Raw genomic sequence first — 12,820 nt, 5'->3', positions numbered from 1 at the left:
TTTCCTGCAGCCAAGTATCTGTTTGTCCCTGTACTTTTCCTCTGGCTATCTTCTCCCCAGCATTTTTTTTTTTCCTCCTCCCTCCTACCTCATCTCCACCCCCACCCCCTCACCAAGGAAGGAATTGGCCAGTTCCACCCAGCCAGCCCCCCAATGGCTCCGCCCCCAGCTCAGCAGGCCAAGAGTTAACAGCTGCACCTGTTGAGGTATACCTGCTGTCGCCGGCACCTGTACCTGTAGCCAATCAGCGCCAGCACTGCCGGGAACCTACCTGTCAGCAGAATCCCCACACTGAAACCTCAACATAAATCAAACAGTTCCCTGGGCAGGGAATGTCTGTGTCAGGCGAGAATTAGAGAGGAGCGGTCAGCAGAGCCTCGGTGCCCGGTGCCGATCCATCGTTCCAACCCGGGAGCCTGGGAGCAGGAAGATGTCGAATGAACTTGAGTGAGTAAACAACCGTGGATGCCTGGCGCTCTCTGAGCAGGGAGGCTGTATGGGGTTTCTAGAAGGGGAAAGGGCAGGGAGACCGGCGCCAAGATTCACAGAGCAATTTGTAAGGGTAAATGAATGGGCTGACGATCTCACTCTGGCGTGTTGAGGCAAGCCCCGTCTCAAGCGAGAGCTCAGTGTTTCCCTGGGAAAATCTTTTTTTTTTTTTTTCTCCTTTCTCTCTCTGCTGAGCAGTTTCGAGCCAGGTAGGGAAACACAGGACTGAAACTGTGAAGGCTTTCGGCACCACTTACATTGAAGGGGCCCTGGAAGTCAGAAACAGCGGCCAATCCCAAATAGGCTTTCCATTTTCTTGCCCCAAAGAACTTTTTTGAGGTGGTTCTAAGAGCTGTCTTAGGCAGAGAGTTGGGTTTTTTAAAAGGGACTTGCTTGTTCGGTTTGAATAGTCACAAGTGGGAAAGTTAAGTGTGCTGGTTAAACATATGCACTCTTTGGTTGGCTTGACCTATGTTTGAATCCAGGCTCAGCTCCTCGTGTGCTGTGTGATCTTGATTTGGACAAGTCATTGAACTGATCTGGGCTTCATTTTCCTCATCTAGAAAATGGGTACAAGAATGTTCTGTAGGATTATTGAGAGTTAAGTGTGATAAACTCTAAAATGCTTAGCACAGAGCCCAGGTCTGAAGAAGCATTCAATAAAACGTGGTTGACTTCATGCAGAGGCTGTTCTAAGGCTGAGGAGTTTGAGCTGTGGTTTTCAGTGAGGTCATCTCTATTGCCTGACAGGACGCAGGTGACTTCTCACCCACAGCTGGGATTTAGAATCCCTGCTGGCTGATGCTGACTTTCACCATGGACTCCCAGCTCGGGGTCCAGACCTCAGAGAAGGTGGGATGAGGCTGGGATTCTGGGCTGCTGGAACCTGACTTTAGGGAGCTGGCAGAAACCAGGCTCCTAAAACACAGACTGTCCTTTTCCTTCTACCCTCAGAGGTAAGAGGGCAGAGTCAAGGATTGAACAATCTTTTTTTTTTTCTAGCTACTCCTTAATAGATTATTTTAAGACCATGAAGACCTAACAGCATAGCCTGTGGTGGGGCCTGACTGCAGACAAGATTCCATGATACCAGTCAGCTCTTGGATTCTCCTGGGTTAGCTATCTATGTCCATGGTAGAATCACTGGCCATCAGATTTTTCTGGAATGGGTTTCCTGGGGTAGATAACGTGTTAACAACTGGAATAAGAGCAGGTCAATGGAGCCAACGCTGAGGTTCAAGTTCCAGCTCTGCCACTAATCAGCTGTGTGACTTTGGCCAAGCCACTTCACCTGAAGGTCAGTTTGCTCACCTGTAAATGGTGGTCATATTGGTACTCACTTAGTGGAGCTGTTGGGGTATCCAATAACTGTAGAAAAGCAATTGGTTTAAATCCTGGTTAAAGGGCAATCTAAAATACCTTTGTTACTTCATACAGAAATAACTCATCCATGAGCATTTCTTGCTATTATTCTTTATTTCTAATATTTTTAATAATTCTAATTTAATATTTCTAGTATTCTTTCAATATTCTATTATTTCTTGCTTTCTATTATTCTATACTTTGAACCCCATTTAGCTTTGCTGGTCAGCACAGCAGAGACTGCAGACAGAAATGTATTCATTGGTGTTGCTTAGGGGTAAGTGTCTTGAAGCTGGGCTACTTGAACAAAAAGGTTTCATGCATTTCTCCTCCTTAATGATTTGAGTCTGAAGTCAGAGTTCCTGACAGTGGAGGCTTCTCCAGTTGGGGTGGGGTGAGGGGAACCTGTGCCTGCTGAGTAATTGCAGGCAGAGTCTGAAGTCATCACTAAAGATTACAATGACAGAGTCTCAGTGCCTGGGGGCTCAAGTGCCTTTACTGATAAAGTGGGGTTGGGGGCGGAATCCACTGCTTAGCTTGCAAGTTTTGAGCTGCTTGTGCTGCGGGCACTGTCTTGCTGCTGCCGTGCCCCAGAAGTGCAGTTAAAGAGAACTGGTCCTCGTATCCATCTTGATCCTGAAGAAATGACCACCTCTTGCCAGGCCCTGGTGCAGTGGGAAAAGCCCGACTTGCACAAGAGTCTAAATTCTGCCACTTAGCAACTTCAGGATCCTAGTGAATCTGCTTCTCTTTCCTGACCCTCAGTTTCCTCGTCACTCCAGTAAGGATACAGACATCTACCTGGTCGGGAAAACAGCGGGCACCCGTAGGTGGGCCACCCAATCTCGTGGAGGAGCTCCATAAATGTGAGAGCCCAATTACCAGGCCACGTCGAAGACTGGGTCTTGGCGGGCATGGAGGCCAAGCAGTGTAGTTAAAAGCCAGCTCAAGGCAGCTGGCAGGTGGCGCACGGGACTTTTCATGTGGTTGGGGCTGGGCGCATCTGCCAGCCTCCAGTCCTCCACAAACCGCTGGTGCCTCCAGCCCAGTGGTTCCTACCCAGCGCCTCCGGGGCTGGAGTCGGTCGGTCGCAAGGGATCCTGGGGCGGCTGGGGCGCCGGAAGTCGCCGCCAGACGCCCTTTTCTCGCGGGAAACGGTTCCGTGAGAGAGCTATACGGGTCGCAGTCAGGCTGCCATATTTGGAGAAGCATCTTTGTTGGGCGCGAGGGCGTATTGGGCGCCTGGTTGGCCAGTGCTGTCCCGTCCAGTCCGTTGAGGAAATGAAGGGTGTAGAGATTAAGTATTCAGCACGCGGTAGGTCTGTGGAATGAAGGAAAGAGAGGGAAGTGAAGGAGGCACGCCAGGACACATGAGCCGCAGTCTGGCCCCCACCAGCTGTCTGAAACCATCTTCCTCCCCGAAGCTGTCTGAATCTGAAACCATCTTCCTCCCCGAAGCTTGGAGAGCCTCAAGGGAGGGTAGGAGGGGGACCCGACCCATCCCATCCCGGTCTGTGACCTCAGGCCTCGCCGCCACTCCACCCAAGCTCCGAGAGCGCTTGGGCTCCAGACTGCCTGCAGCGCTGAAAGAGTTAACCAGGAACGCCTCCCGCTGTGGTTTTGTGGTCGAAACCATGATTGCCAGGAGCAAATTTTTGTCGTGTTATTAAAAGTCAGAGCTACTCTGCTGGTGAATGAAAAGTTAAAAACCCTCGTTAAGACCGGGCTGTAAAACGGGCAGACTGAGCCGAGAGGCCCCTGCGACGACCCTAAGGGCGGTGGCGCCTGCCACTCGGTCTACTGCCGTCTCCTAGGAGGAGCCCCCTGTCGGTGTCTGGAGCCCAGAGGGTCTTCAGGGGTCCACACGGAGGACGACGGGAAGGAAGAGTCTCAGGGCTGAAAACGCAAAGAGCGTATCCAAAGCACCCTTCGGTTAAAACAAAAGTAACAGCCAAGTCTTTATTTGAGCGGGGACTTCACAGTGGACACAGGGTCCGGTATTTGAGAAGGACATCATCTCCTGTAACCCTCCCAGCACTCCAGTGAAGGATGGGAGTATAAATACAGTTTTGCAAGTGATGGGATTTAAGCTTGTCCGACTCCCCAGGATCTTGCTGAAGAGCTGGGATCTTATAAGGGGCCGAAAGAATGCTCCGCACCAATGTGTCATCCTGCTTCTCACCAGCATGGATGTTGAAAACTGGTGAGATACTGCCAGACTGTTAACTCTGCTTATCTCCGAGTAGAGGAATGCGGGTGAATTCTGGTCTTTGCTTCCAATTTTTCTGTATATTCCATGTTTTATATATTGTGTTTTACAAAGTGACCCTGTGTCACTTTTGAAATGAGGAGAGGGAGGAAAGAGTCATATTGGTTCACCTTAAAAAACAAAAAAACGTATTCTCAAAGTGTGGTCCTTGGACCAGCGTCATCAGCGTCATCACCTGGGAACTCCGTAGAAATGCAGATTCTCAGCCCCACCCTAGAGCTACTGAATCAAAAACTCTGGGGGTGGGGTTCAGCAATATGTGTTTTAACAAGCCCTCCAGGTGATTCTGATGCATGATCAAGTTTAAGAACCATGGGCCTAGAAGACCTGGCTAAGGATGGGAAGCAGGAGGTTCCCAATTCCACACTGACTTGCAGTGTAGTTGCTGAGTCAGCAGGCTGAGAGCTTTGCTATGGGGTCACACCTGTGTTTGAGCCCAGCTCTGCCAGGTAGGATCCCTGGTGGCTCAGACAGTAAAGAGTCTGCCTGCAGTACGGGAGACCTGGGTTCGATCCCTGGGTCGGGAAGATCCCCTGGAGAAGGAAATGGCAACCCACTCCAGTATTCTTGCCTGGAGAATCCCATGGACCGAGGGTCTTAGCAGGCTACAGTCCATGGGGTTGCAGAGAGTCAGACAGGACTGAGCAGCTTCACTTTGCTTTCACTTTTCCTGCCAGGTACAGAGTGGGTAACTTTTGGATGGGCTCTTTAATCTTGTCAGTGTTTCTGCATATGTAAAGGGGTGATAACACCTACCTCACAGGGTGTGGATGAGAATGAAAAAGCACAAGGCCTGACTTATAAAATAACTTAGTTGCTTTCCTTCCCTTGTCTTCCTTCCCCTGTCTGAAACTCAAGTTTTTGCATTGGTGGTGGTGGTGGTGGTTAAGTTGTGTCCAATTATTGGGACCCCGTGGACTGTAGCCTGCCAGGCTCCTCTGTCCATGGGATTCTCCAGGCAAGAATACTGACGTGGGTTGCCAGTTTCTTCTCCAGGGGATCTTCCCTACCCAGGAATCAAACCTGGGTCTCCTGAATTGCAGGCAGATTCTTTACCAACTGAGCTACAAGGGAATTTTTGTTCTATTAATGGAACAAATAATCCTGCCTGGCTACCTCCATCCCTCCCAACCCCATTCCTTTTGCCTCTTTAAAAAGGTCAGAGCAGCTGATCTAGTGAAAGTCTTGAAGGGAAAGGCTCTCGCCAATATCTGGGCCTTCCTAGGAGGTTTGCAAGATGGGGAACTGTTGAGGGCAGGGGCAGCATGCTATTTACCTTTGTGTCCCAGCACCGAGCCTGTTCAACACAGTGAGTGAACGAATGAAGGGATGTGGCGCCTTGGGTCTCTAGGTGGAGTGCAATTTCTTTCACATCTCAACTGAATTACAGGAAAGAATTAGGAAAATTGGATAGGAAACCAAGAGGAGAAAATAGCGTGAAAAAAAATTCCCATCGAGGGAAGAATTTTCAAAGAGGAGAAAGTGAGTTTCTGGTATAATTAGAAAATGGCACATAATTAATTTACATGCAGCTAAAAGTGTTGGCTGGAGCCTGATGGGTCTTGGTTAACTTGCCCACCTGGATCCAGATGATGAAGCTGGCAATGCTTGCAGCTCTTTATCTGACAATCTCTGAGTATCTGGTCTCCTTCTGTCAATAGTAGAAGGAAAAAGTGAGTCTGTGAGTTGTCATGCAGTTTTCTGGGGGCTACCCCACAAAGTGAGTATTAGTAAGAATAATTCATGTTATTATGTGTTGGCACTATGCTGATTACTTTGCCTTCATTATCCCTTTGCATTTTCCAACAGTAATAGCTCACAAAGGTGTAAAGAGTAAACAAAAAAGTGACTTGAAATTGTTGGGCCAGCATCTGGCACTTGATAAGCCCTCAATGAATAATAGCTATCACAGTAACTCTGATGTTATTGCTCTCATCTTCTCCCATTTTTTACTGGTAAGAAAGTTGAGGCACAGAGAGAGGTCAAGAGTCACACAGCTAGTCATAGCAGAGCTGAAACTAGAACCAGCTCTGCCTAGCTCTGATGCCACTCTATAACTATTTACAAAGGTAAATACCATGTTGTCCCTGCCCTCAGAAGTTCCCAATTCTTGCTAACCTCCTTATTCAAACTGGGGTCATTATAGAGCCATTCCCTAAGCGCTGCCATTTCCCCATGGAGGCCCCCAAGTGAGCCCCCAGCAGGTGACACGGCACATTTCACAACCTGTGCACCGAGAAACCAGACGGGCCACTTGCAAGCACGACAACCCCGGAGCGGTCTGCCATGCCCAGGGAACACCTTCCGTGAGGATGACTGGAAAATGATTCCTCCGTGAGCAGTTGTGGCAGGGCCTCCCCTGGGTAATTAGTGAGTGTGATTGATCACTGCTGATGAGCTGTGTGGCTTACAACAGGGTTTGACAAGTCATTGGGTGTATCTGGGTGTCAACACCCAGCTCAGGCAGCCCCTGGAACTCTTCCTCCTCAGGCTGGAGGGAAGTGGGGCCCAGGTGCCTGGATCTGTCCTGTTTCAGGGACCTCCTTTAGTGGGGCTTGAGGCTGCCCCCTTGGTGGTGAGTTTTCTTCCCCCTTCTGTAAAATTAAGTCAGAGGCCTTACTTTTCCATCTCTGAATTACAGAAATGCCTTTGAGATAAGGTAGTAATTGAGCTGAGTACTGGACAGGAAGCTAAGAGACTTGAATCCCAATCCTACTCTGTGCTGTGTGTCCTTCGGCAAGTCAGTTGCTGCCAGAGATTAGATTTCTAGGGACTTCCCTGGCAGTCCAGTGGTTAGGAGTCTGCGCTTTCACTGCTCAGCAGCTAAGTTCCATCCCTAGTCGGGGAACTAAGATCCCACAAGCTGGGTGATGTGGCCAAAGCAGACAACAACAGAAACTAAAGAAGAGAGACTAGATTTCGAAAGTCTCTTTGCACACTAACTGGAACGCCAAAAAAAACCCCTCAACTGGTAGCTTTACATTTACTTAGTCTCATTCGGATTCTTAAGTGGCTTGGCCAGAAAGCTGTGGGTATTCAGAATCTGAAAGGACTTGGGGTGAAACCATACTTCACCACTGTAGGCATTTCACCCCTCTAGGTGTCTGAGGAGACAGCCTTGTCAAGGTTCTTGATGCTAGAAGACAGAGACCTCTGTTCTATGCCTGGTGCCCTGAGATAACAGCTAGGTAGCCTTAGGCAAGCCAGTGGCCTTCTCTGTGGCTCATTTTTTTCCTGTTATCAAATGGGGATAGTCATACCCTCCCTCCCTACCTTACAGGAGCATTGTAGGATCAGAGATGATGACAAATGTATGAGAAGCGTGTTGAAAACTATAACACACTATGCAAATATGAGGGATTGTCAAATCTCACACTTGAGTTTCCTCCTCATGCACTGGCCTTCCTTGAAACAAGGCAGTATATGCAAAAACCCTGGCTCACACCTGGCACACAGTAGGCGGACAATCTCTGGGAGCTGTCCCAAGCTTATGCCTTTGATCTGGAAGGTCAAAAATCCTCCCACACCCATTTCCACATTTCTTCTTCCCCTCCACCCCTCTTTTCAACCAGCATCTAGTTATTCCCCAAAGTTGAAGCAGGTCAGAAGTCCTCTGGCTTCTTTCCCTTCATAGCTTTCTTCGCCTGATAGTAGCTGTCCGTTTGTTTTTGTGGTCATATTTGTCTTGCCTGCCACTAAACTGCAACCTCTGTGACAATAGAGATCTTATTGTCTCGCCCACCCAGGACAAAGCCTGGCTCGTAGTATAATAAATATTGACAAATATTTATTAAAATGAGGTGTAGATGGTTAGGTGGATGGATGCCATCCAGCTTTATTGTTTTTTCCCCTCTCTTTGGCATCCCTTCTTAGAAACTAGTGGTTGGTGGAAAAGTGACTAGTCATGGAGTTCGATTCCAGGAGGCTGGCTTTGTAACTCACTGGGCCAGTCCCTTGGAACAGGTCACCTAACGTCTCTGTTGTCTGTTTTCTGGTCTATAAAGTGGAGATAATAACACATCATGTATGTTGGGAGGCTCCATGAGATAATGAATGTGAAAGTCAAGGCAGGGGGTTATTACACTGTCTCTCTTGTTTTTGACATGGAACCTGGTTCACAGGCAGGATGCTGGGAGAGGATGTTAATTTAAGAACCTCAGGCAGTGTGTCCCCTGTACTCTTATTTAGGGGTTCTAAGAAAATGATGGTCATGATGATGATGATGGTGATGATGGCTGTTATTTACTAAGCAATTATTCTCTGGCAGGCTCTAGGCCTAGCACATTTCTCATGTTAATACACTTAATTTTCCTAACAACCCAGAGATTATCCCCACTCTAAAGTAGCCAGCCCTGGTGACTCCATCACATGACTGTGTTCTAATTTTCTTCACAGCACTTATCACTAACTAAAATTAACTCATTTACCTTCTTGTTTATGGTCTGTCTTCCCCAATTAGATTGCAAGTTCCGTGGGAGCAGAGCCTTATCTGCCATGCTTTTGGCTGATTCCCCAGTGTCTAGAAGAGTCCCTGGTTGGCACATAGAAGACACTCAATAGACCCATTTAACAGATGAGAAAATAAGCCCAGAGAGGCGAAGTGCCTCACCCAAGGACACACGGTTACTTCGGTGTGGCAGGCTATGACCCTGATGTTATAATCCTTTCTCCCATGGTACTATGGATTCTTCTGTGCTGTACCCTGGTGAAGATTTGATGACAAGAAGGCTGCCCAGAGTCATGTCCTCTCCCTACACCCTCCTCCCTCATCCCCCTTTCACCTCTGTTTGTTGAGGAGCTCTGCTTTGGACAGGGACACCAACAGAGAGTTCGCAGAGGCCCTCAGGGAAGGTGACTGGTCTCCCCTCTTTGTTCTGGCTCTGTCTCCCACTAGTAGGGCTCACAGCTTCCTGGAACCCTTTCACATCCATTCCCCCACCTCAGCCCTCAATTCTAATCTTTAGGAGAACAGGGAGCCACACATTTTTAGATTTCAGTATTTGGCACATGAATCAATGCTAATTAACCTTATCCATAGCCAAGTCTTTCTAGAAGCCAAATACTTTGTCTTGGTACCTGACATTGATTGGTAGCATGAACAGGCTTGGGAACCAGAACTCTGGAGCTCCCCCCACCACCCCTAGTGCCTGGCCAGAAACTTCCAGTCGTCTCACTTCCTCACTTAGGCCCCGTTGCCTTGTGTGGGTGGGAAATCCTTTTCTGTCTAGCAGTGGAGGGTTGTATTCCAGAGGAGGGGAGCTGCCAGAATAAGAAAGACATTTGAAAGGAGATTAGCATGGGGTTAAGAGCTGCATCTTGGAGTCCAACAAGGCCAGGTTCAAGTTGCGCCTCTGCCGCTTACTAGCGGAGTGACCTGGAGGTAATATCACCTGAGTCTCGACTTCCCCAAAACCTATTGTGCAGAGTAGATAAGACAATGCAGAAAAACAGCCGTTGGAGTGGTGTAAATGCTGGTAAATGCTTGAGGTAGGGTAGCTGCTGTGTATCAAAGGAATCAGACTTTGGGGTCTCCACAGGATGGATTAGAGACCCTCACAAGCCAGAAAAGCCTCCCGGATGAACAGCAAACATTGTCTGTCTTTCCATTTCTGATGCCACTTTATCATTGTCTTCTAAAATTTAATTTTTGAATAGGGTAAGATAACTGATAGCTCGTTAAAGCTGATAAGGGCCCTTCCACCAGAGTCAGCAAATTGGCCCTAGGAACAGCCCCCCGCTTCAATATTTTAGCCTGGAGAATCCCATGGACAGAGGAGCCTGGCAGCTACAGTCCATGGGGTCAAAAGAGTCAGACACAACTGAGCGACTTTCGATTCACTGCCACATCTGCCAACGACTTACAGGGTGACCATGTCTTGCACCACTTTGCAAGCGCTCCGTGTCTAGCTCCAAGCTGGGCCAAGAGCATGATTACATTTTTGCACATTGCTCCTTTATTAGAAATTATAAATGATAAATTATTTCAACACCTGAATACCAAACTACAGCCTAAGATTCCATAGACTCAAGATTTTTGACATTCTGGAATGAGCTTTCTGTAACACATATCCTTTCTGTGGCATGAAAGCATCGGTCTTTTTATATTAAGCACTTGTTATATTCCAGTTGTGAGCATTCTTCCCGTGACGGGGTCACTCAGTCCTCATTGTCCTACATGGCAGGTGCTTTTATTTGACTCATTTTATAAACAAGGAGCGGTGCTAAGTGCGGGGGTTCCCAGTTGACCCCTAGAGTGGGGTCCACCGGGCCTTTCCCTGTTCCTTCTGTGCCCCCTTGGTTTGGGAGTTCCATTTAGGCTGAGACTGGGAGGGTTGGGGGCAGCCACCTGGGCTGGCTCTGTAAGTTCCTGTAACCCCAGGCCCAGCAGGCAGCTGGGAGGGGCCTTTTCTCACCTCTCCATCTTAAGGCCCGTGATTTATCGCAGCAGAAACTTGGGGTGTGCCTCCCTCTCCATGTCCCTGGAGCAGGAAGGTTTCTGTCATTTCTCTTTCCTGTGTGACAGCTCCCTCTCCCTCCCTTTCAGAGCCTCATACCCCACACCCCGGGGCTCAGGGGGATGGGAGACACTGCCCTGGAAGAAGCCCCTGGGAGAGAGCCACCCCCGGCCTGTCTGTGTGTGGGCCCGGCTGCTGTTCCCACTGTGTCTGAGAATGCAGGCTTGAGCTGCGGGGCAGCATGAGGGCGCTTCCCACGGTGATTCGTGAAGGCCCTCGCCCACCCGCCAGCCTGCCACAGTGCCTGCAGTTCCATAACTAGAGCGTTTCCCTGTTGTGACAAGGACTGCCTTCTTGCACTGCAGGACAGCAGTGTGGCTTAGCGGAAAGTATGTGGCTTGGGTACTCGACAGTCCCGGTTGTGCCATGGGCTAGTTGGGTGATTTGAGGGGCATTTCCTCCAAGTCGCAGGTTTCTCCATCTGTAAAATGAAGCAAATGATCCTTACTTCTAATGTTCTTGTAAGGAGCCGAGCTGACGAGTGGAAAACATACATTAATAGCACGGTGAATGGTAGCTGACGTTACTCCTGTGTCCCTCAACAGGGGAGAAGCTGTGAGACTCACCTAGAAAGGGGGCTTCAGGGCACCAGCAGACCAATCTGTGTCCACTTCATCTCCAGGGCTCTCTGTTCCCATCCTGGCTGTCTGCTGCTTCTCACCTACCGCTACCCAACATTCTTTGCTCTAAAATGAACATAACCAGAACTTCCTCACCTCTGAGCCCTTGCTCATGATTAAGAGCATGTTCTACATGAATGATTCACAATGCGTGGTCCCCAGACTACCAGCATCAGCATTACCAGGGAACCTAGGTGTGGGGCCTGGAAATCTGTGTTTTAACAAGCCTTCTGTGCCATTCTGATGCAGCGAAAGTTTGAGAACACTATTCTGTATTACAGCAACATCCTGCTCGAGCTTGAATCCCCTCTGGGCCACTCACTAACCCACTAACTGGGACCTTGGGCAACTCCCTTAATTTCTCTGAGCTTCAGTTTCCTCATATATAAAATAGGAACGATAATAGTACCTGCCTCACAGGGTTGTTGTGAGAATTAAATGAGGTAATCCTTAAAAAGTGCTTATCTCAGTGCCTAAACCATGGTCAATGTTCAGTGAAGATTAGACATTCTTTTTATCATCACCACCATTATTCTATATTATGTGAATATATATAATATATATATGTGAATATATATTTAGAATATGTATGTGAATAAATATATAGAATGTATATATATTCTATATTCCTGGGACCCTCCCCATACATGTTACATAAGTGATATAATTCCCCATGTTGAATGTCCTCCAAAGAGTCTTGATCACTTGTCTTTGAGCCCATGTGGCTTGTATTTGTCCACGTTCTCAGTGAACTGCCCAGGTTCTGCCTGCATAGGTGTGCCCTGCAGCATTCCACTCCAGTTCCTGGCATCTGAGCAGCTGCTTGGGCACTGTACAATAAATGTTGGTCTGAAATGCCATTTACCAAGACTAGATCTGCCTATGGGCTTCCTCACTCTGGCTTTCTCTGTCACTTGCCACATTCTCTAAGTTGAAGTGATCTCCAGCCTGCTGTGTCTTTCACGGCCTTGAAGAGAATGTCATCAGAGCCCATGCTGAGTGATCTGGAAATTTATTCTTTGCACCTTGTCATTGTTTTTTCCTATCCTTGTTACACTGATTCCCCTTGAATAAGTATCTACCATGGAAGCATTTTCTTGAATCTTCTCTCAAGCCTCGCAAGGTTGGGATTGCAGTCTTTCTGTTGTAGCTGATGGAACTGAGGCCCCAAGCCTACAGCTTCTACATGGCAACATTTGGTGGTGACCCAGAGCATTTGGCTCGAGTTTAGGTACTTTCTACTGCCCCATCTGTCCAATGATGACAGAATAAGCATTTCAAGTTTTCAAGGCTGGTAGCTCTCTGAATTCCTGAATGTTGATCTGAGGCTGACCATTCACAGACCTTCTGCTGTGCATGCATGCTCAGTCGTGTCCGACTCTACAACCCCATGTAGCCTGCTAGACTTCTCCGTCCATGGGATTCCCCAGGCAAGAATACTGGAGTGGGTTGCTGTTTTCTTCTTCAGGGGATCTTCCTCACTCAGGGGTCGATCCCATGTCTCTTGCATTGGCAGGTGGATCCTTTACCACTGAGCCATCTGGGAAGCATACGCATGCCTTCTG

The 12,820-nt window shown here is 48.4% G+C and overlaps 1 protein-coding gene across 2 annotated transcripts in view; it reads left to right on the top strand.

Annotated features, from left to right (window-relative positions):
* The first annotated feature begins 363 nt into the window (after nt 1-363).
* GRHL3 (grainyhead like transcription factor 3) overlaps nt 364-12,820 on the top strand; it is a 36,009-nt gene continuing 23,552 nt past the window's right edge. The window contains exon 1 of one of the 2 annotated variants that reach the window (XM_024982639.2): nt 364-447. In XM_024982639.2, coding sequence (XP_024838407.1) covers nt 431-447 — 17 coding nt within the window. In that variant the 5' untranslated portion in view covers nt 364-430. Of the gene's footprint in view, nt 448-1,427; nt 4,055-12,820 lie in introns of those variants that run through there. The other variant, XM_002685773.6, reaches the window with a different exon arrangement.

Source organism: Bos taurus, chromosome 2 (assembly GCF_002263795.3).
Source record: "Bos taurus isolate L1 Dominette 01449 registration number 42190680 breed Hereford chromosome 2, ARS-UCD2.0, whole genome shotgun sequence".
Lineage (NCBI taxonomy): Eukaryota > Metazoa > Chordata > Mammalia > Artiodactyla > Bovidae > Bos > Bos taurus.
This window is presented reverse-complemented; position numbering and strand designations above follow the sequence as displayed.